This window comes from Rhineura floridana, chromosome 6 (assembly GCF_030035675.1).
Source record: "Rhineura floridana isolate rRhiFlo1 chromosome 6, rRhiFlo1.hap2, whole genome shotgun sequence".
Taxonomy (NCBI): Eukaryota; Metazoa; Chordata; class Lepidosauria; order Squamata; family Rhineuridae; genus Rhineura; species Rhineura floridana.
The window spans coordinates 116,315,025-116,339,283 of record NC_084485.1 but is presented as its reverse complement, the minus strand read 5'-3'; the positions used below and the strand labels follow the sequence as shown (position 1 = coordinate 116,339,283).

The 24,259-nt window shown below is 42.3% G+C and overlaps 1 protein-coding gene across 1 annotated transcript in view; it reads right to left on the bottom strand.

Moving 5' to 3' along the window:
* LOC133387857 (calcium-activated chloride channel regulator 1-like) overlaps nucleotides 1–22,506 on the bottom strand; it is a 61,687-nt gene extending 39,181 nt beyond the window's left edge. Inside the window, exons 1-5 of the mRNA XM_061633559.1 lie at nucleotides 22,351–22,506; nucleotides 11,771–11,911; nucleotides 11,233–11,383; nucleotides 10,029–10,137; nucleotides 8,951–9,119 (exon numbers count right to left, since the gene is read on the bottom strand). Of these exons, the coding sequence (XP_061489543.1) occupies nucleotides 8,951–9,119; nucleotides 10,029–10,137; nucleotides 11,233–11,383; nucleotides 11,771–11,911; nucleotides 22,351–22,506 (726 nt within the window). The remainder of the gene's footprint in view (nucleotides 1–8,950; nucleotides 9,120–10,028; nucleotides 10,138–11,232; nucleotides 11,384–11,770; nucleotides 11,912–22,350) is intronic.
* Nucleotides 22,507–24,259: the final 1,753 nt, after the last annotated feature.

Sequence of the window (24,259 nt, the reverse complement as noted above, 5' to 3'; positions counted from 1 at the left end):
TGTAGCAGACTCACTCTCTGCTCGGGGTGGAGATACATGGGCTGGTGAAACCAGAAATTGCTCTCCACCCTTTCTTCCTTCCTTTCTTCCTTTCTTCCTTCCTTCCTTCCTTCCTTCCTTTCTTCCTTCCTTTCTTTCTTTCTTTCTTTCTTTCTTTCTTTCTTTCTTTCTTTCTTTCTTTCTTTCTTTCTTTCTTTCTTTCTTTCTTTCTTTCTCTGTAAGTGTTCATTTACTCAGAAAAACTTGCTGCAGCCTCGTGCCCCCTTTGGGAACCTCCTATGATAGTTACTTCCAAGAAAGCATGTTCTTCCTCCAGGATGAAGACTGCAATCCTAAACACGCTTGGGTGGGAGAAAGCCCACTGAATTTCGTGAGGATTGCTTTGGAGTAACTAGGCTTGGGATGGGCTTTAGAGTCTTTTCCTCTAAAATGAATTGGGTCAACCAGAAGAAAGACTTCATCTTATTTTTCTGTTCTAAACATCTCAGGGCAGAGACCCGTCTTTTTTGCTTGCTATAAACTGCATTAATTATTATTTATAATAATCTGCAATCGCTAGGGGCATTATCAGGGGAGGTTGAGCCCTGGGTCTTTTCTGCTAGACCCAGATCTGCTACTCCCCACTTTTTAAAAACACATGTTTATTTTTATTTTGCTCATAGGGCAGCAAACTACAGTGCCAGTGAGATCCCAGGCTGCATACACACCGTACATTTAAAGTGTGCGGCTTCCCACAAAGAATTGTGGAAATGTAGTTTACCCCTCACAGCTAAAATTTCAAGCACCCTTAACAAACAACAGTTCCCAGGATTCTTTGGGGAAGGAGAAACATGCTTTAAATATATTGTGTGTATATATTTATGGGAACTGGTAGCCTCGACTCCCTTTGGAAGCAGCTCCAGGGCAAAAGGAGAGAGAGACAGAGTGGCAGCAGATACAGCAGGTGGGGAAGCGGGCCTTTGGGTTTTTGGGTCACCCCCCCTAACTGTTGATAGCAGCTGAGGAGGGAGAACACACTGGGAGGCTCATCCAATATGGAACATCTTTCTCAATTATATTTGTGGCACCTCTTTATCTCCTCTGAAATTGAGAAGAGTGAAGAGAGAGAGAGAGTGCTAGTAGCCATAGTTGGAGTGGAGGCGAGGAATGTGCCAAGGAAATGGTTTATACTAGGCAAGGATATAAAAATCTGGGACTTGCAGTCGAAGTGCCATCTGAGAGGCAGAAGCAGAAACAGAAACGCCAAGCAAAAATGTATACAGAAGCACTGTATACATTTATGCAGATTGTTGCCCAGAGTTTTTCAAGAACTTAGCAACAAGGGTGTAGTCGTCCAGGGTCTCGGGGAGTCTTAGATGCCTTACTTTTTTGGGAGCAGGGTCTCAGCAGAATCCCTGTGTTTCCAGCATTCTATGAGCCAATCAACATGACAGGGGAGTGTGTTAGCCACTTAGAAGAGTCTTCTAACATGCATCCTTGTCCTTTCCTGCTGATTGGAGCCAATCAGAGTAAAAGGAGGTAAGTCACTGAGCAGACTCTTCTCAGCAGCTAATACACTCCCCTTTCATGCCTTTAGGCTCCTAGGGACCTCTGTTGTGGAAGAATGCATTAGCAAGGATCTCATTCTCAACCCAGCAGCAGAAGAGGGAAAGGTGGGAGGGGTGTGGCTGTGACTTTCATGAAGGGACCCTGCACTCCTGAATTTGCCACTGCATTGCTGCTAGCAACACCCTTGGCCATTATACAGCAGACGCAAGTAACAGTCTCCCAGCCCTTTTGGCTAAAGGGTGGGGTATAAATGCCTTAAATAAATAAACACAAAAAGCAGCTACTCAGAGGAAAATTCAGCAGAGGATTAAGGGTTGTTTTCACCACTGCCATCCAATATAATCATCCCCCACTTCTTACCACAAACCAATACATGTCTACTCAGAAGTAAGGTCCATTGGGTTCAATGGTACTTACTCCCAGGTAAGTGTGTATTGGATTGTAGCTTAGTTACAAGCTTTGAACTAACTTCAGCTATTTAATTGTTTACACATGATCAGGTGTGTAGGTGTATAAATTCCTTTAAAATGTTGTGGGTTTGGCTCTGGTAAGTTTACCACTGGCAACCTTATGTTCTTTTATTTCAATTTTTTTTTAAAAAAAGGGGGGGGTTTGCTTGTTTTTTTTTTTTTAGGCCTTCTGGATGGCTCTGAATTGCAACGCCCCAGGACTAGAGGCATAACTGGAAGTCCTATGGTTCCCTATGCCTGGTGTATTCCTTCCATGTGTTAATTTTTATTTTTTTGTTTTGGTATTGGGGCCCTACTTGTTAGCTTCTAGAGGAAACTAAAGCAGCTCACAGCAAGAAATAATGCACATCCAACTCACATTTAAAGTGCATGACTTCCCCCAAAGAATCCTTGGAAGTGTAGTTTCCCCCTCGCAGTTAGAGTTCCCGCCACCCATGACAAACTACAGCATCCATCTGTGCTCCCATCTAACATCTCTGCAACACTAAGCTCCTTTCTTCCTATAATGGCCTGGCCTGAGGGCACGTAAACCCTTCTTGCCAGAAGCAAGTAAGCTAGATTAAATGTTCCCTAAAAGTGTTGAACTATGACTTGGCAGACCAGGGTTTGAATCCTCAGACAGCCATGAAGCTGACTGGGTGACCTTGGACCAGTCACTGCCTCTCAGCCTCAGAGGAAGGCAATAGTAAACCACCTCTGAATACCGCTTACCATGAAAACCCTATTCGGGACCGACGAAGGCAGTCCATTTCCATTTTGCATCCATGCTCCCTAAGCTTGTGAGAAGGAATGACCTTGTCACTTCAGCTGGACTTGGGAACACCCTCTTTTAGGTAAGATTTCTATTTTAATTTCCAATCAGAGAATTTTTTTTTTAATTGTATGCTCCAAGCAACTGTGGTTGATACTTAATGTATCATGCTTAATGACATAATTAGGGCCCACCCATGACATCACTAGGGCCCACCCCGTGATGTCACTAGAGCCCGCCCCATGACATCACCAGGGCCCGCCCCGTGATGTCACTAGGGCCCACCCCGTGACATTACTAGGGCCCGCCCCCGTTTTCTCAGGTTTTTGGATGGTTCCGACCTGGCAACCCTAGTCACAATCACAATCTTCTTAGCAATTCCTACTTTATGAAAGCCATTCCTTATGAAGTGCTGTTTCAAATGTGAGCTTTATTTGACACAAAAAAAACATTACAGTGTTATTTGTGTTTCTAGTTCTAGATATACATTGCCGTTTACCTCACAAAAATGTAATGACAAGGATCTCCAAAGAGTATGTATTTATCCAAACTAGCACTAAGGACCACATCCCATCAGCACAAGGATTTCTGCTTGTCCAATGGGACTTCCCCTCCTCCTCCTCTCCCTGTGTCCCCCTCTGGAGCAGATTTGGGGAAGGTGCGTGGGGAGGAGGAGAGGGGGAAAGTCCCACTGCACAAGTGGAAATCCTTGCACTGATGGAATGCATTAGTTGGATACCACTGTCTGTCTCCTGTTTCTTCACTGCTCCCAGGTCTATCTCCCATACCATCAGCCTCTCTCTGTCTCATACTGCAAAGGAGAGGGCCAATGCTTATGTAGCCGAAATGGCAACAGCCACACACAAGAGGAAGATATAGAATGACTTGAGGAATCTCTGGAAGAAGAAAAAAGCTTTAAAAAGCAAAAAATGGGTACAGACAGGCTAAGTATATGTGCCTCACTCTGCTCTGAAATAGTATTTCTGAGTTCACACTCAGGGGGAGAAGGAATGCAGTTAGGGTTGCCAGGTCAGAAGCATCCCAAAGCCTGAGATTTCAGAGGTTGCCCCTAGTGATGTCATGGAGGTGAGCCCCAGTGATGTCTTGGGGTGGGCCCCAGTGATTTATGATACATTGAGCATCAACCACAGTTGCTTGGAGCATACATTTCAAACAAAAACATTTCTCTGATTAGAAATTAATATTGCAATCTTAGCTAAAAGATGGAGCCTGGGTAGGGAACATTTAATCTATCCTACTTGATTCTGGCAAGAAGGGTTTAAGTGCCCTCAGGCCCGGCCAGTCATCAGAAGGCCATAGTAGTAAGAAAGGAGCCTAGTGTTGTGGAGATGTTAGAAGGAAGCACTCAGTAAAGATGGACGTCCCTGAAGGCTGCAATCTTAAACACACTTACTAGGGACTAAGAACTCAATAGGATTTCTGAGTAGATATGGTTTGGATTGTGCTGTTGATAAAGCTTGACTAGGGATCCTCAGCAAAGAAACCCATATCCAAGCAGAGTTGGCAACCCCCTGCCAGGAATACCCTGTCCCTACCTTTTAACATGACTGCTCCAAACATATTTACATATTTGACCCTTCACTTCAGAAAGAGGTTTGAGAAATGAGTAAGAGTAAGAAGATTATCTACCCCTTTCCGCCTACTCTGTGGACTGCTATAAACTCACCTTGACAGCCAATTCAATTCCAGTGAATAATAATTGACAGAGAGAAAACACACATGGTTTGATCTACCTTCACAGGCAGCAGCTTGGGAACAAAAACAATAGCAGCCACTTCCCAGTATGTGACTTCTCTTGTACCATTATTGCGCAAGAAACAAGCCATCATGCAACCAACAAAGTGCATCATCAGTGGGTTTAAGGAGGTTGAGCTGAGTGCACTGTTGTTGCTTCTATGGATGTAAGGGAGTGAGGTGAAAGGTAAATGAAATAAAAACAGAAAAATAAAAACAAAATAGTGCTGATTTCCTAAATGCAATACCATACCAACCACAACAAAATTCCTATGAGTAAGGTAGAAAACTCAGCATCCCACAACCAGTCAGGATTCCTAACCAAAAACCAAAACTAAAAAATTCCTGGCAGCCAATCAGCCATGGTTGCAGAAATCCCCTGCAGCACAGCCTGACCAATTTGCTCCCAGGCCAAGTTCAAGGTGTGCTTTCCATGCTATGGGTGCTACACAGTACTTATTCTGCTCTTGTAAGAAATCGATCCTTTAGTGTGGATCCTTTACCTAGGCTTTGGAACTCCCTGCCTATTTACATTAGACATTCACTTCATTGTACTCATTTTGGCACCTGCTAAAAACCTAGCCAGGCATGTAGAAGCTATTATGTTTTTTATCTGTTTTTAACTCATTGTTGGCCTCATTATTTTGAATGTTTTAAAATACCTGTCTTTAAAACTATTTTTGCCAAAAAAAATTATTGTTTTAATTCCCTCTATACACAAAAGAGGAGGACCATGACCACCCCAAAAAAGAAGAGCACACTTAAATGTCTCTATATAGGAAGGCTGTCTTTACATCCAGATGTTGAACCTGCATCTTCCTTGAGGTGGCAATACTAAGGCATGTCCCTATAGAAGTGTATTTGACCACAGGTGCAAAGGTTTCACAATAATCTTCACTGTACCTTTGGGAGTATCCCTTAGCAACTAGCCTAGCTTTGTAGTGCTGGCTATCCCCTTCTGCACCTTGTTTGGTTGTAAAGACCCATTTACATCCAGTGGTCTTCCTCCTTTTGGGTAGCTCTGTAGGAGTCCATGTTTCTTCTCCAGCAGCTTGCAGCCATTTATCTGTCTCAGTATCTGGCATCCCCTCAACGACTCACCAATTGGAGTCTCCACTCTGGTTAGAAGAGACAGCCTATTGGGTGGCATCCGTTTGTTAGGTCTGCGTGAGCATCTCACCTCTTGATCAGCTCTTGCACACCCTTCTTGCTCGGGTTACCTTGAAGTTTCAAAACGCGGCGGCGAGACTGCTCACTGGGGCAGGATATCGCTAACGTCACCCCGCTGCTGAAAGAATTGCACTGGCTGCCTATTACCTACCAGGCTAAGTTCAAGGTTTTAGTTTTGGTGTACAAAGCCCTATACAGCTTGGGACCAGGATACCTGAAAGACCGTCTTATCCCTTATATACCCAGTCAATCACTGTGCTTTGCAGGCGAGGGCCTCCTGCAGATACCATCTTATCTGGAGGTCTGTTCTGCACAACATAGGAAGTGCCCATTTAGTGTAGTGGCACCTACCCTTTGGAATTCCCTCCCCTTAAATATTAGACAGGAGCCATCTCTTTTATCTTTTCGGCACATATTGAAGACTTTCCTCTTTCAACAAGCCTTTTAAGTTGAAACCTTATCGCAGACTGCATCTGTGTTGGAATTCCTTTTTAATGTTTTTTAAACCTTTTTTAAAAAAACAATGTTTTTAACCTTTTTTCCTCTCCCCTACCTGTTTACTCACTCACCCCTACCTGCCCATTCACCCATTCATTCACTAGATTGCGTACCTGGCCGTTCACTCTGGGCAATCTCCTGCCCAACAGTAGGGAGGTTTGAAGTGCCCTCCAGCACATACATGCAACCTTTTGTCGCAGAGTCCTGCAAACTGAATTCTTTGAATGTTAGTCTTTCATGTAACGAACGCTGCAGCATCCACACACCAGAGGAAGGTATCAGCAAGCTTGAGGGGAACACCAAGGTTTGCAGGAATACAAAGTTAGGTGGAGAAGGAATCAGAAGAGGAAGGAAAGAAGACAGAGATAAATAAATACCTCAACTGAATTGACAATTATTATTTCCCAGCCACTTTATCAACCTCAAGATTAGCTGGGTTTTTTCAGCATTATTTCAAGGATTCTTTGGCAGGAGAAGAGAATGAGACCTGTGTGATGTTCCTGTATTAATGTATATATGGTAAGTGCTGTTTGTATAGAAGATACATGGTAAGTGGAATGAAAGAGGAGGGGGGAGTAAATGAGCAGTAGAATGCTGGATGATTGGCTGAGTGTTTGAATGGCTGAGAGTATAAATGGAAGGATGACAGTTGAATCTGGGTGGACGTGAGTGGGTTGTTTTGGTGGGTTTTTGAGAGTTGTTTGAGAGGTGTTTGTCAGGAGAATGTGGAGAAAGAGAGAGTGGGAGTTCTAGTTTATGATAAGTCAAGTATCATAGTAATAGATGAAACTATATGCTTATGTGCCTTTATAAAGTAATCTTGTTATCTCTGTTATTTAATAAATACTTATTTGGTTTACCAAAGGCCTGATCCTTGGCTGGGGTTTCACAGACCAGAAGGGAGGGTAAGGTAAATACCAAGGCTGAAGGGTAACAGTAACAAATGGTGGCAGCGGTGAAGGGAAGAATATAACACCACAAGTATTCAGAGCAAACGAGAATTATATGCATTCTGTATAGATCAAAGGGATTGGGACAGCTTAAGCACGCAGTCACAGAGGTAACCTGATTGAGAGAGACTCAGGCAGAGTCTCTGGGGATACTGGTTATAGGACGTGACTGGTGGTGCTGCCTAGCAGGGGGATCTATTGAGATCTGTGCTAGAGCAGAGAGAGAAACCATAAAAAAGGACAGTCCGGACTGGTGGAGTCCCTGGTGGTGCCTAGTGACAGGCAGTAGCCACGAGCAGGTAGGAACCTGACAGGGAGAGCCAGGGAAGGGCGTCACAACCTGCCACCATTTTCTTTTTCTCAAAAAGCCCTGTTCTGAGATGTTTTGTGGTAATTACAAATAGCGAGCACCATACAAAATGGCTGCCTTCTTTGCCACTCACTGGAGGTCACTGACATAGTGGACAGCAGTTAACTATCTACAGAAAAACACACAGTTTTACACAGTGGATGGATTCTTCCTCCAGGAGCTCATTTTATTCAAGAGTTCCAGTGTTAAATAACTTTACAAAGAAACAGTAGTGATTGAAACAGGCTTGTTAAGGATATGAAGTCACAGTGTGCCATTCTATGCAACCCTATTTTTTAACCCTAAACTATTAGGGAAAACATTTTTTTATATTTTGTCTTGCAAATGCTTTAAAAGGAGGTTTTAAAGGTGTACTGGGTTACTTTTGTACGGGAGGGAGAAATAAATTAACAGTGCAGTTCTCTGCAGGTCTAATTAGAAATAAGCCCCATGAGTTCAATGTGACTTTCTCCCAAGATGAATCAGTGAAATTAGATAGCTTTGGCTATGGGGCGGTATATAAGTACAATAAATAAATAAATAATTTGGAGAAACAAAATCAGGAATGGGGCAATTTTATGAGCCAGTTTTTCCTTGAACTACTGGGTCAATATCATTAATTATCTGGAACATTTTTTCTCCAAAACCAAAGGAATCTTATTGTCTTGCCTCCATCAGATGAGTGCTCAGAGGAGGATGAGAAGCAGTGGATTGGCACAGCAGACCCAGGAGAGGGAACAAGCAGAATCACCCAAGATTCTCCAGACCCCCCACCACTGGAAGATAATCAGAACACAGCTGGAGCCCCTCAGTCAAACTCAGAGAGTGAACAGGAGGCCCCTCTGCCCCCTGCACAGCAAAGACAACTGCGAGTAGCAGAGCAACACAGGCGTTCTGGCCGTTTAAGGCTACAAGCTCCTGAAAGTCAGAGGGCTGATTGCTATTACCCGAACCAGGGAGAAGAGTTTAACTGGAAGTGAGAGACCTTTTGCCCCCTGCTGAAAGCAATGTCAGATGCCAGTGTCAGGCCCTCACCAACCATGCCAGACCCTGTTGAGTCTGGAAACCTGCTTTATTGGAATATTCAACCCTTGACTTGCTACTGACCTTGTTTTTAGAAGACGAATGGGTATGTTCAGCTTGAAACCCTACACCCCTCCTTGCTTACCCTCATTATCCTCAAGCCTTGACTGAGTTACAACTCAGCCTCTGCCTGGTCAGCTGCCAGCTAATTGTTTTACAGTGCCATCAATCACTTTTGTGCAGCCGGCAAAGATTGACACTTAGTGAAATAATCAGCATGACCTTGAAATTATGGTTTTATTACTGGCAGAATTTAAACTCCAAACACATATTTAATTGAGCAAAAAGTGGGCACAGAGAATATCTTGCATTTTTGACAGCAGATATCAGATAAGAATGAATCCTATAGCTTCCAACTGACATTAATGATACTTACAGAAGAGAGACTTTGCATGTACATTATAGATGCTGGAGTAGTTTGCTGTTTGTCTGGAATAAATTGGCACCCGGGTTCATACAGCTGCGTTCGGCGTTCAACTTTGCATTTTCTGTTTTTTCCTGGGCTAAGTGGGAATATATATTGACCAGTAACACCAGCTGAGCATCTAATCAGTATAATAGAAACAGAGATAGTTAAAAAGCCAATTATTAAGAAAATATGGGTCTCTTAGGGACTGTACTAAATCTGAGAATTTCAGATTGTAAGAAATCACAAGGGCTTCATAGAAGAATATATTTGAAGCTGTTAAGACAAACAAAACTAACCAGATGAATCCCAGAGAAAACATGGAAATGGTTTTGGAAGAAAATACTACATTATACAATATATATCCTGTTCCCCACCTTCCGCCATGAGCAGCAGGGCTGTATATGTGGTGGCATCTCTACAAAGCCCTGCTGGTGCGAGAGTGGAATTGGCATTGCACTCTGAGTGAGTGAGCTGATTGATGATTATGTGGGGAGGTAGAGAGAGAGTAGGCAGTAACTGGGGGACTGACAGGTGGGCAGGACATTGCTTCACTTTGCCCTAATGAGAAATCTCTCCTGTTTACTATCACCATCATAGGTTAATCCTGTGGAGCAGTGGTTCCCAAAGTTTTCTTCCCCACAGACCACTTGAAAATTGCTGAAGGTCTTGGTGAACCATTTAATGATTTTTCTGCCTGTTGTGAAGCACTTGTAATGTGCTGTGCTTGATACTGTATGATTTTAGTTGCATTTTATTCTTTGTTTGTAATGAATATAGAACATAAGAAATAAAAGAAGCAACAAAATATAATTAAAAATCAAAATGAATATATAATGCAATGGATGTGCCATCTCTCGTCTTCAGTAACAAACCCACCTGAACTACCTGAACGAAGCTTGAGGATGATTCATGGTCCAAGGACCACAGTTCGAGAACCCCTGCTCTGGACAACCGTTCACACCACAATCAAGCTAGCAAGTCCAGGGCAAACATCATCCATTAAAGACTGGTTAAATGAATTGGAGATATACATTTGGGATGGTACCTTGTTGCTTCAGCCTTAAGTGGCCCAGTATTATAGAAAGGTGCATTGTTGTTATATTCATCAAAGACACCCCATCTGAGATGAGCCCACTCATGGACAAAAACTCTGCCTGTGGAAAGCCAGCAATAAGCCTAATTGTGACAAAAGTATTTCAATTTACAATATACATTTAGTGATTATAACATCCCGCCCCCCAAAAAAATCTAAATTAGATTTGAAAAGCTGTGCAATCACACCAACAATTAAATATCTATAAAAGGGATAGCCAACTTTCCAATATGAGGATTGCTGTAGTTTTAATAGTTGGGCTGCTGTTTGAAGAAGTAATTATATTTCTATTGTTCAACGGACAGATACATTTTAATTTAGCGTTCCTTGTCAAGACCTGGGGACAGTACACTGTGTAATGGACAGCTCAGAGGACAACGAGGCTCCAGCTCCATTCTTGAGGGAAGAACTTCCAGGAGCTTCTTTGGGACCCTCCCAGCCAGAGATACAACCCTGCCACCCTCCTCTGATTCAGAAGAGGAATCTCCCACATTACCCATATCTCCCTAGACCTACAGAAGACAACGCCTGCCACAAAAAAAAGAAGGAAAAAAGTGAGGGCCCTTTAACAGTCAGCTCTTCTATCCACTATAGATCCCATCAACATGTAAAAGACTTCACTTGGAGATAGATACCTGCAGAGACAAGAGGTCTCAGCAGGACCCTGGGAGCTCTCCGAGATCATGTGCCCTGGGCGCTATGGATCCCTGACTCATACCATTGACCTCTTGGTGGAACACTGATGGGCTTCCCCTGTGAGCCTTGATCTCTCACAGAAGAGGACTTTCAATGATTATGTACATTTTAAGTCAGTTGTCAATGGCTTCAGATTAAGGGGTGATATGGAAATGGCAGTCACAGTGCACAGTCTGAAAATACATGAATACAGTAACTTTGCTGAAGTGAAACAGGAGTGTGTTCAGCTAGCTTCAGCAAGACAGCTTTTATGGGTTGAAAATATACCATGAACCTGACTTGGAAATACTGCTGATTTGTTATCTAAATGTAGGATTCTTTAGAGAGATTCAGCAAATGAAATTAAACCATTCATAGCTTCTCAGGACTTTTCTTATTTTCTTTATTATCTTTTCAACCATAGCTGTTTAACATTTTAATAATAAAAACAGACAATTTAATCTGAATTAACAGATACTACCTCGTGATCCATAAACATCATGCAAACCATCATTTGTCAGGAAGTTAGGTGTGAAATGAATGTATCGCCCCCGTTCCCCACATCCACCGTACTGCAAGGTGTAGGGATCATCACCATATTTCAGGAAAGGATCTGCTACTATGATATCGGCCTAAAGTAAAATAGAACATGGTTTAACAGATCAAGTCTCACACACACACACATATGCAGAAACTGATATTCAGAGGTATACTGCTCCAGAACCTGGAGGTTACATTGAGTTGTTCTGGTTCATAGTCAGTGCTAGAATGTCCTCCATGAATTTGTCTAATTCCCTTTTAAAGCCATCAAAGCCAACAGTCATCATCACATCTAGAATATTAAAGTGTGTATAGCCTAACTATATACATGCTTACTTGAAAGTAAGTCCAGTTGTATTGAAAAGTGAGTACATACACAGTGAGTATGTATAAGATCACAGTCTTATTTTGTAATTTTCCCCAATAGTTTTTGAAATAGCAGAAGCACATTTAAATCTTAAAGTATATTCCAGACTTACCTTATCATAGGTTTCTGTAGTTACTCTCTTATATACATCTTTCTGTGTCCATGTTAAAGGAATTATAACTTTTGCAGTCTTGAAATAAAATCTTTGCTTTGTAGCATTGAAGAGATAAGTAGATGCCTCTTTAATCATATCCTAACAGAAAAAGTAAAGAAAATGCTGATGTGTTCAATGGCTAGTAGAGATGGACAACTAAGATGATTTTGGTTCCTCTCCGTTTCTGATTTTTTCCACTCTTCAGTTCTCCACATTTCCACATAAATTTATGGGTTTTATTTTGAACAGTCCTCTTGAAAAGAAATCACCATGTTGATTTCTGCTAATGTACAAATTGTTGTAAGCAATTGTGCCTAATATACACATTTTTGCAAAGCAATTTTGCATACTATGATGCATGTTGCATGTTATTATACAGCCACAAGAGTAGCTGTATACTATGGCCAGCATGGATTTTCCACATTCTGCAACATTAAATTGAAAATACCCCCATGCCATTCTGATGCTTCCCATAAGCTCATTTAAAAACACAACCTTACAAAATGTATAGTCCTGAACTCAGAAACACTTGCTTAACAACCCTCTGAATTTTCATGGCGATACACAAAACAGTCAGAGAGAACCAAGAGTTCTAGGTGTAAAAAGAGGGGGGAACCAGACCAGAGCTGGACTTTTTTCTGTCAGTGGTTTCCTAATTTGTTGACATTAATTAAAACTCATCCATGTTCACAGAGTACCTGTAATCCTATTACTGACCTTGCCCTGACCTTCATCTTCTGCAGTTTAAAAGTTAAAAAAATGCCTGACTGATTTTTAATTAATTTAAGAATTTTTGGCTGGAACTCTATGATAACGCGGGGCATGCTCAGTAAGAACCAACTGTCAGTGTTCTAAACGCTTCACAGCTGCTGGGCTTTGCTAATCAGGGGGCCACACCCACACCAGACTTTGATTTGGCATCAAACTGTTTTGTCTGGAGGAAATGAAACTGACAGCAGGAAAAGATGAGAATAGCACCCCCCCAGTGTCTCCCGACTTTACCTGCAGTAGACAGGGAAACGCTGCCCCTTCCCCACCTCCACAGTTAACATTTTATGTGTGGCCGCGGCAACAAGGAAATGCTGATAGCAATAAACGCACACACGTGTGAATGCTACAAAGAAAAACAGCCAATTTATTCGTAGTGAGGGCGGAAGTATGTGAACTGTCAAAATCAATCACAATGGAAAAAGCAGCATTTTTAATGTGGATCTTGGCTCATATGTGAACCATTAATTTAAGAAATTTTGGCTGAAACCCTATGATAATGCGCAGCATGCTCAGTGAGAACCAACTGTCAGTGTTCTAAACGCCTCACCGCTGCTGGGCTTTGCTAATCAGGGGACCACACCCACACCAGGCTTTGATTTCATGTGAGACAGTCATGGCTTCCCTCAGAAAATCCTGGGAAGTGTGGTTTGTGAAGGTGCTGAGAGGAGATTTCTATTCCACTGACAGAGCTCCACTGGCCAGAGTTGTTTAACAGTCAGCCCCTCTTCTACCTATTGTAGCTCTGCGAGGGGAACAGGGCATCTCCTAGGAACTCTCAGCACCATTCACTAACTACACTTCCCAGGATTCTCTGGGCGAAGCCATGACTATCTAAAGTGAAAAAAAGTCTGGTGTGGATGTGAACGGGGACAGCTTTGGTTTAAATTTGGATGGAAGACTAGATGTGCCTACTGTAGAATAAAAAGGGAGAAACAAAGAAAAACAATAATACTGTTCACAATGTTTTCTTTTTGAAAAGAAAAGGGGCTTCCCCTCTGTCCAGTGCCCACCCACCCAATCTCCTCCCCTCCCACTTCCCTCCCCTTTTCTGCCCTCCTGCCCCCCTTCCTGTCCTCCTCCTCCCCTCCCTGCCCCTCCCTCAGGTCAATTTCACTTATCCTAAACATGAATGCACAGGAGTAAATCCCACTGGATTCAAAAAGCATGCAAATGATCAAACCTGCCCGCCCCTCCTTCTCCCTCCTATCCCCTCCCTCTTGCTCTTTCCCTCCCCCTTCCTTTGCCCCTACCTCCCCTCTCCCTCCCCTTCCAATACCCACCTTCCCCCACTACCTCCTTCTGTTCCCCTCTCCCCTTTCTTTGTCCTTCCCTCTCATCTCCCCTTCCCCTCCTCCTCAGTTTTACCTATCCTAACCATGATTACATGGGAGTATTGAACTCAATAAGCATGCAAATAATCAGACCTGCCTTCCTATCCCTCCCCTCTTCCTTCTTCCTCCCTTCTTTCTCCCCTCCCCTCTTCCTTCTTCCTCCTCCCCTGCAGCCCTCCCTCCCTCCCTTCCATCCCTCCCCCCCAGTCAGCTCTACCTATCCTAAGCATGATTGCATAGGAGTAAATCCCACTGAACTCAATAAACATACAAATGATCGAACCTGTCCTCCTCCTCCCTCCAAATTCTGCCTGCTCCCATTCCCCTCCTCTCCTCTGCCCTTCCCTCCCTCCTCCTCCCCTACCCATCCCCTGTGGTCAATTTTACCTATCCTAAGTATGATTGCAGGGGGGTAAATCCCACTGAACTCAATCAGCATGCAAATGATCAATCCATTCTCAGAAAACTTGCACAGGATCCTATTTCTTACCTCCCGGATTAAAAAGCAGAGAAGTTCACTAATAGGCAAAAAAACCTTGCGGTTTAAGAACATACCTATACCAACAGATATTTCTCTCAAACCTTAAAAAGCAGGGAAATTGGGCAGCTATAGTGAATGAACCAGAGGAGCAGGAGACCTGGCGTCCTCTCTGAGATATTGTACTCCCCTACAAATTTGTAAAAATGCATACACCATTTGGGTTTCACAGTCTTTCACAGTCCAATCCACTTGCTGTGTAGCTTGGAAGAATTTGGTAACATGTGCCTCTGAACATATGGTGAGTGGTGGCAACACCTGCAATCAGCCCAAATAACAGAAACAAGTCATGGGCTGTGCTGATCTTGTTTTAGCAGGGAGAAAGCAACAATATTAAGACAAGTGATATGGTGCAGATAGTCATGTTAAATATGTTTGATTTACTTTGCAATTTTATTGAAGTTTCCTATAGTAAATCATTTTCGTTTGCTTCTGTTTCTGTGAATATGTGAAGTACAGCAATACTTTGCAACACTAAAAATCTCCAAAAACAATTGTGGAATAATGGCACTGACTATTCTGCAGAAGAGTTTCCAATGGACATGAGGAGTGTCTCAGTCTGCACAAGATGAAACAGTGGAAGGTGAATATATTCTAGCAAAATTCTAGGTGTGCTCTGTGTTTTTAATTGACCATGCCCACCTTTCCTTAAGTGGAATAGTTTCAACATAACAGGCTGAAAACATGCATCTTGGGCTGGCCAGGTTTGTTTTTTCCAACAGCTAGAGTCATTGCTTAAGTAGCAACATATTGTAATCAGTCTGATTTTACATCAAACTGCAGTTTCCGATTCAAATGTTAATGCACCCAAAATAGAAATAGAACATAACCTCCAGTTAGAAACACAAAAGGCTGTCTTCACCATCATATGACATTGACCAATAAAAAAGCTTTGAAATAATAAAAAATAAATTTGACACAGATTATAATGAGAGAAATATAATTTTCTAGGTTAGATTTTCTGTAGAAACAGTAGTAACACAGGAAAGAAGCAAAGTAAGAAGAACACCAACAAACATACAAAAATGTAATTCTCCATCTTTGGAGATGGCAAGTGTTGCCACCACTCACCATATGCTCAGAGGCACATATTGCTAAATTCTTCCAAGCTACACAGGAAGTGGATTGGACTGTGAAAGGCCAACCCAAATTGTGTTTGCATTTTTACAAATGCGCAAGGCAGTACAATATCTCAGAGAGGAGGTCAGGTCTCCTGCTGCCCTGGTGCATTCACTATAGCTGCCCAATTTCCCTGCTTTTTCAAGTTTGATAGAAATATCTGATGGGTATATTTTAACTAATATATGCCCTTATATGAACACTTTACCTTCCTATATGCATTTTTATTCACACTACTTGGCTGGAGAATTGCATTGTAAAATTTGGTCAAGGGCAAATTTTGAAGGATGCTTCAGTTTGCATATTGTTTCAGAAAGTGTGAATTAGGTAAATTTACCTTTAAATGTGAACTGAACTGAATTTCAGCCTAGCATGTGCATTTAGGTTTACAGAATGTGCACTTAGGTCTTTTCTGCCCTCCTCCTTTCCTGAACCTGGAGGTCTTGCATATTCCTTTAAGAATTTGGAGGGAGAGGCATAATTCCCTAAACCCATTCTCCAAGAAGCTGGCAGATGTGTGCCACATACTTGCATCTGGCACATTTTTTGTGGATCCCCATTTGCCACTAAGCACCACGTGACATTGACAGGAATTAAGCATATTATATATTCCTGATATGGAGAAAAGTGTTGGGAAAGCTGTGTCTAGAATGAGGCCATTTTTAAAAAGCCATATTGTTTATGGAAGTCTACCCTGTGCAATAACCTCAGTGGGAAAGTGCACAATCAGCCCTATTTAATGAAAAGGCTCCTCAGCATTGCTCAATCAGCCTAAGCAGGGGTAAAGTTGTCCAGGGTCTCAGGGGGTCTTAGACCCTTTACTTTTTTGGGAGCCGGGCCCCAGCAGTATCCCTATATATCCAACATCCTATGAGCCAATCAGCGTGAAAGGGGAGTGGGTGAGCCACTGAGAAGAGTCTTAAAAAGGTAGCAGAGCAGCTTTTAAACTGACTGAGGGGGGAAACCCGACAGGAGCTGAGAAAGGTCCGGTTCGGAATAAACCTCCCCCCTGGGATAAAAACCAAAGAAATGATGAAATTTTAAAAGGGGTAGGCCTAGAAGTAGGCATTGTGAGAGCAGGGGCACAGGATATAAATTCAGAAGAGCAAAATTACCACAGGCCAAACCACAAGTGCCAAAGACACTTGAAGAGAGACGCTGCTTACAAGTGCCTGTACGCTAATGCTAGGAGCCTCCAAACCAAGATGGGAGAACTGGAGTGCTTGGTCTTAGAGGAGAGCATTGATATAGTGAGCATAACGGAGACCTGATGGAATGGAGAAAACCAGTGGGATACGGTTATCCCTGGATATAAACTATATCGGAAGGACAGGGAAGGACGTATTGGTAGCGGAGTCGCTCTATACGTGAAAGAAGGCATTGAATCCAGCAAGCTCGAAACCCCAAAAGAGGCAGACTCCTCCACAGAATCGTTGTGGGTGGTGATACCATGCCCCAGGAGGGACTTAATACTGGGAACGATCTATCGTCCCCCTGATCAAAATGCTCAGGGAGACCTTGAGATGAGATATGAAATTGAGGAAGCATCCAAACTAGGAAATGTGGTAGTAATGGGTGACTTCAACTACCCGGACATAGACTGGTCGCATATGTGTTCCAGTCATGACAAAGAAGCAAAGTTTCTAGATATTCTAAATGACTATTCCCTAGACCAGTTGGTCATGGAACCGACCAGAGGGACGGCAACCCTGGACTTCATCCTCAGTGGGGACCGGGACCTGGTGCGAGATGTATGTTGTTGAACCGATTGGGAGCAGTGACCACAGTGCTATTAAATTAAACATACATGTAAATGGCCAATTGCCAAGAAAATCCAACACAGTCACATTTGACTTCAAAAGAGGAAACTTCACAAAAATGAGGGGATTGGTGAAAAGAAAGCTGAAAAACAAAGTCCAGAAGGTCACATCACTCGAAAATGCTTGGAAGTTGTTTAAAAACACTCTATTAGAAGCTCAACTGGGGTGCATACCGCAGATCAGAAAAGGTACCGCCAGGGCCAAGAAGATGCCAGCATGGTTAACGAGCAAAGTCAAGGAAGCTCTTAGAGGCAAATTGTCTTCCTTCAGGAAATGGAAGTCTTGTCCGAATGAAGAAAATAAAAAAGAACACAAACTCTGGCAAAAGAAATGCAAGAAGACAATAAGGGATGCTAAAAAAGAATTTGAGGAGCACATTGCTAAGAACATAAAAACCAACAACAAAAAATTCTATAAATACATTCAAAGCAGGAGACCATCTAGGGAGGCGATTGGACCTTTGGATTATAAGGGAGTCAAAGGTGTAGTAAAGAATGATAAGGAGATTGCAGAGAAGCTAAATGAATTCTTTGCATCTGTCTTCACAGTGGAAGATATAGGGCAGATCCCTGAACCTGAACTAACATTTGCAGGAAGGGATTCTGAGGAACTGAGACAAATAGTGGTAACGAGAGAGGAAGTTCTAGGCTTAATGGACAATATAAAAACTGACAAATCACCGGGCTCGGATGGCATCCACCTGAGAGTTCTCAAAGAACCCAAAGGTGAAATTGCTGATCTGCTAACTAAAATATGTAACTTATCCCTCGGGTCCTCCTCCATGCCTGAGGACTGGAAAGTGGCAAATGTAACGCCAATCTTCAAAAAGGGATCCAGAGGGGATCCCGGAAATTACAGGCCAGTTAGCTTAACTTCTGTCCCTGGAAAACTGGTAGAAAGTATTATTAAAGCTAGATTAACTAAGCACGTAGAAGAACAAGCCTTGCTGAAGCAGAGCCAGCATGGCTTCTGCAAGGGAAAGTCCTGTCTCAGTAACCTATTAGAATTCTTTGAGAGTGTCAACAAGCATATAGATAGAGGTGATCCAGTGGACATAGTGTACTTAGACTTTCAAAAAGCGTTTGACAAGGTACCTCACCAAAGACTTCTGATGAAGCTTAGCAGTCATGGAATAAGAGGAGAGGTCCTCTTGTGGATAAGGAATTGGTTAAGAAGCAGAAAGCAGAGAGTAGGAATAAACGGACAGTTCTCCCAATGGAGGGCTGTAGAAAGTGGAGTCCCTCATGGATCGGTATTGGGACCTGTACTTTTCAACTTGTTCATTAATGACCTAGAATTAGGAGTGAGCAGTGAAGTGGCCAAGTTTGCTGACGACACTAAATTGTTCAGGGTTGTTAAAACAAAAAGGGATTGTGAAGAGCTCCAAAAAGATCTCTCCAAACTGAGTGAATGGGCGGAAAAATGGCAAATGCAATTCAATATAAACAAGTGTAAAATTATGTATATTGGAGCAAAAAATCTTAATTTCACATATACGCTCATGGGGTCTGAACTGGCGGTGACCGACCAGGAGAGAGACCTCGGGGTTGTAGTGGACAGCACGATCAAAATGTTGACCCAGTGTGCGGCAGCTGTGAAAAAGGCAAATTCCATGCTAGCGATAATTAGGAAAGGTATTGAAAATAAAACAGCCGATATCATAATGCCGTTGTATAAATCTATGGTGCGGCCGCATTTGGAATACTGTGTACAGTTCTGGTTGCCTCATCTCAAAAAGGATATTATAGAGTTGGAAAAGGTTCAGAAGAAGGCAACCAGAATGATCAAGGGGATGGAGCGACTCCCTTACGAGGAAAGGTTGCAGCATTTGGGGCTTTTTAGTTTAGAGAAAAGGCGGGTCAGAGGAGACATGATAGAAGTGTATAAAATTATGCATGGCATTGAGAAAATGGATAGAGAAAAGTTCTTCTCCCTCTCTCATAATACTAGAACTCGTGGACATTCAAAGAAGCTGAATGTTGGAAGATTCAGGACAGACAAAAGGAAGTACTTCTTTACTCAGCGCATAGTTAAACTATGGAATTTGCTCCCACAAGATGCAGTAATGGCCACCAGCTTGGATGGCTTTAAAAGATTAGACAAATTCATGGAGGACAGGGCTATCAATGGCTACTAGCCGTGATGGCTGTGCTGTGCCACCCTAGTCAGAGGCAGCATGCTTCTGAAAACCTGTTGCCGGAAGCCTCAGGAGGGGAGAGTGTTCTTGCACTCGGGTCCTGCTTGCGGGCTTCCCCCAGGCACCTGGTTGGCCACTGTGAGAACAGGATGCTGGACTAGATGGACCACTGGCCTGATCCAGCAGGGTCTTCTTATGTTCTTATGTTCTTATGTTCTAACATGCTTCCTTCTTTCCTGCCAATTGGAGCCAATCAGAATGAAAGGTGGTGAGTCAGCTACTGAGAAGACTTTATTATCAGCTAATACCCTTGTCATACTTATTGGCTCCTAGAGACATTGGTTGTTGTGGGCAGAGCTTGGAAAAGTTACTTTTTTGAACTACAACTCCCATCAGCCCCAGCCAGCATGGCCACTGGATTGGGCTGATGGGCGTTGTAGTTCAAAAAAGTAACTTTTCCAAGCTCTGGTTGTGGGAAAAGGCATTAACAAGGATCTCATTTCAGTCCAGCAGCAAAGAAGCAGGGGGCATGGCTGTGACTATCATGAAAAGACCCTGCAGTTCTAAATTTGCCACTACACAACTGAGCCTAAGAGAAGATTAACAGAAAAGTCTGAAGTGGGACATTTGTATATTTCTCCGTCACTGTGGCAAGGGGAGAGAAAAAGGAAAAAGATCGAAAACAAAACAGGAGAGGAAGAAGATCCCAAAGCAGTCAAACTACTGCAACACTAGGCAGGAAGCTGAAAACTAGTACACTGAAATCATCTCCCCCCTCGGGGGACCACTGCCATCTGAACTGAGTCAGGAGCGGGAGGAGGCCCTTCTTGGTACTGGCCAGAGCTTGGAAGATTACTTTTAAAAAGTAATGAATTACAGTTACAGCTACATGGCCCCCCAAAAGTAGTAATTACCGTTACAATTACAATTGCTCTGAAAGTAACTGATTACTTTACTTTTACTCAAAAGTAATTGCTACAATTACATTTTAGTTACTTTTTTAAAAAATTGCCTACAAGGTAGCCTTGGCTGCTGCACATCTATGTAGCCTAAAACAACATTAAAAATAAGGATACACGCATGCACGTGCACACACACACACACACACACATACACAGGGTAGTAGATTTTTTTTTATCCAGAAGAGTAACAGAATGGCATAACAGAATCTCACATCCCCTCACCTCATCCTCAGCAATGATGATACCCCAACACACATATTTTTTTGTATATATATATTGCCTCCAGCTCTTTTCTCCTTCCACTCCTGTCAATTTTCAAACAATTGTTTTCTCCACTCCGTCTCGCTTTCCACCTCCTCCCTCATCACCTCCTAAGCACCCATAGAGCATGAAGGAATAACAACGCTGCACAGAAGCCCAATTTGAAGCACATGATTTTTATTCACAAATCAGAGGAGCAGAAGATTTCCTCTGCTCCCCCCCCAAGTAATGCGCAAAAGTAATGCTGGAAACATTACAATTACTCCTCAAAAGTAATGAAGTTACTACTCGTTCTATTATCAGCAAAATGTAATGAAGTTACCCACTTGTTACTGAAAAAGTAATAAATTACAAGTAATTCGTTACTTGTAACTAGTTACTTCCAAGCTCTGGTACTGGCCTCCCACTTCTGTAATGATCTCCCCAAGAAAGCTTGCCCAGTGCCTACTCTAATGCCTTCTTAGTGTCATACAAATACGTTTTTATTTTCCATGGTCATTTATTTCTTAATTTTATCTGTGCTGTTTTCTGCAGATTTGATCTCCCAGTTTTTGGATTTTTGTTTTTGTGTTTTTACAATGAATTACATCCAGACAAGGGTTGTTGAACTTAGGTCCCATTGAAATCAATGCAACAAATTAGTCATGACTTAAGTCCCTTTAATTTCAATAATGCAACTAACAGCATGTTTTTGTGAATGTCCACTCAGAAGTAAGTTCAATTGAGTTACATGCAGAAGTGTGTATAGACTGCAGCCTAACTTAGTTTGAAGCCAACCCTTTGTATTTTATTCTGTATTGTTTTGTTTTATTTGCAAAAAATATTTTTATTCAAGACTGGCCTTTAAAGTCTTGAAAGAAAAGAAAAAACTAAATATATGGTCTAAGATACTATGGTTACTTTAGACATTTGAAAGGGATGTGTGGCCCCCTCAAGTTAATTTACTTCCATATCACATAATATCCTGAAATTTGGTGCTCACAGACTCAGTGCACTTTGATAAATTAAGGAAACCTATAGATGTGACACATCTTTTAATCAAACCTTGCACAAAATTTACCTCAGTGTACAGGCCAGCGTTCTGGCACAAAGCTAACAAACCACACACCAGGCGGCATGTTGGGCTTTGAGAGTTCCTTTGCTGTTTCACCATTATCAATCCCTTCATTTCCAATGTCATTGCTTAGCAGCCAAAATGGCACCACCCATTCACAAGAGGAAGGTGTCAGCAGACTTGGGGGCAATCCAGAGCTTGCAGAAATAAAACAATTTGGGGGAACCTTAAGGGGGGACACCTCAAAAACAGCCTAATGAGGAATAAATGTACTCACTGAATGCAGAATGACTAAATGTTGTGGGGAAGGTACTGGGGAGAGGGAATAAAATGGAGTATCCTGAAGAGGGGCATAGCAGATTGGAACACTGAAGACAAGCACTCTACCAACATTTTCTTCCAGATCCTGTTTGCACACTTGAATGAGCCGCGTGAGTGAATGAGTGAGATTTCTAGTAGCATTTTTCTAGCATATCATAATTTGACAAAGTCGCTAATGGATAAGATGCTAATTCAATATATTCACAAACAGTGAACAATCTTACCTGTATATTGTCAACAATTTTGTTGTCTTCAGGTACCCCAGGATTGATTGCAATGACAATGTCTTCAAACCCACCATTGTTGAGCTTGACTATGTTGCCTGTCACCCCACATAGTACTTGTAACAGCAACAGAAGAAGCCACCAATTAAACACCATCTTTGCTTGAGCCACTTACTCCAACCTCATGGAGAGAAATAATGGCACAGAAGAGTTACTTATGCCAGTGCTTTTATAGGCAGATAGATACAGAGAGAAAAGCCCCGTATGGTTTATGACAGGTCACAGGGCTTTGTTCTGCCAAGAAATTCTGCTGTTTCTTACTGTTAATACCATCTGTGGTTACATGATAACAAGTTGGGGAATTCTTTAAAGAACGTTGTAAATTAATCTGACCATGCATTTCCTCCTTCTGCTCATCAAATACATTGCAAACGCTTCTGAAGATGTTGAAAATAAAGTGAATCACAGTCGTACTGTGGAATGTCTGATCTGTCTTATAGCTAGGCACTTCTGAACAGAAAAAACCCTGCACACACAGCCAGGTGATGGAAGATCGTCTGTTAATTGGTGACATATCAAATCTCTAATAAGATCAGGAAAAGTGGTTTCTTTGAATACTGTGGAAGTTTAGAGAACTTAGGGCAAAACTAGACATAATATGTGAAATCTGTAATAATGATGCCCAACTTTCCTTTCCTTTCTAATGAGGAGGTCCATAAAGCTTTTTTGCTGCACTCTGGGAAGGAGAGGGGGGATTAATCCTTTCTTCCCATGACTTTCCCAATCCTCTCTGCTATTAGCTCCATGAGAAAAAAACACAGATGCAGCATCTTTATTTACAAGAAACATTTAAACCTATGGATCACTCAAGGCAGCTTGCAGTAGTTAAAGTTACAATATTTTGGTTGTTCTGTTGCCCTCCAAAGTTCAGGGATGGCAGCCTAGACATTTGGGAAGTGTAGCCTGAGTGGCAACCTGGCAATCTCTACGACAGCCTCGCAGCAGTGAAATGCATACCAAGGTCTGTCTGGCACCTTCATTGTATAGTTTCAGTCATATGCAAAAGACACATCTCTTTACCCTGACCTTTGATACCCTATTCTTCTGATTGTAAATTATTTGAACATATCTTAATACTGCATTTTTAAATTATTGTACCCTTGGGACTTTATGAGAAAGGGCAGCTAAAAAATCTAATAAAAGATCATCATCATTACCACCACCACCATCACCACAATAAAATCACACCATTACTGAATGCAATAAAGGCAGGCATAACAATTCTTGAAATCAAAGCTCTGTCAACCCAGCATGGCAAAAGCTAGCTGGAACAGAAAAGTCTCCACCTCATAGGTTTGTAGAATTTTGGTGCTACCACCACCCAAATCTCTGTAACATCTGAATCAGGAGAGGCTGTGCAAGTCCTGGACCAGGGCCTGGACTCAATGGTGGGCTGGATGAGGGCCAATAAACTGAGGGCAGATTAAACCTTGGTTAAAGACGCAGCTTTGTCCATTGTGATAGATTTGCAAGATTTACACTACCTTCCAGTCCGCTGTTTTCCACTATCTTCCATTCCTCTGTTTTCCATTCACATATGGAAAGGTTTAGTATTGTTGTTCCCTTGTGGTCCCGCTCCCAAATTTACATGTTTACTCCCTCCAGAGTATTGCTAATGGAGAAGGGGAGGGGTTTTTTTTGTTTCATTGTTTCTTGTCAATTGCATGCTGAAGCCCTGAGAGCATAGGGGTGCAATTGACATTAAAAACTTTTTTCTATCAGTTTCATTTCCTCCTAAAATATTTATAGCAACCCCCCCTTTTTATTAAGTACATTTGAAATGCAATTTCTAGTGGAATTTTGTGTGTGTGTGTGCTCACGCATGCACGCCTTCTATCACATCGCTCGC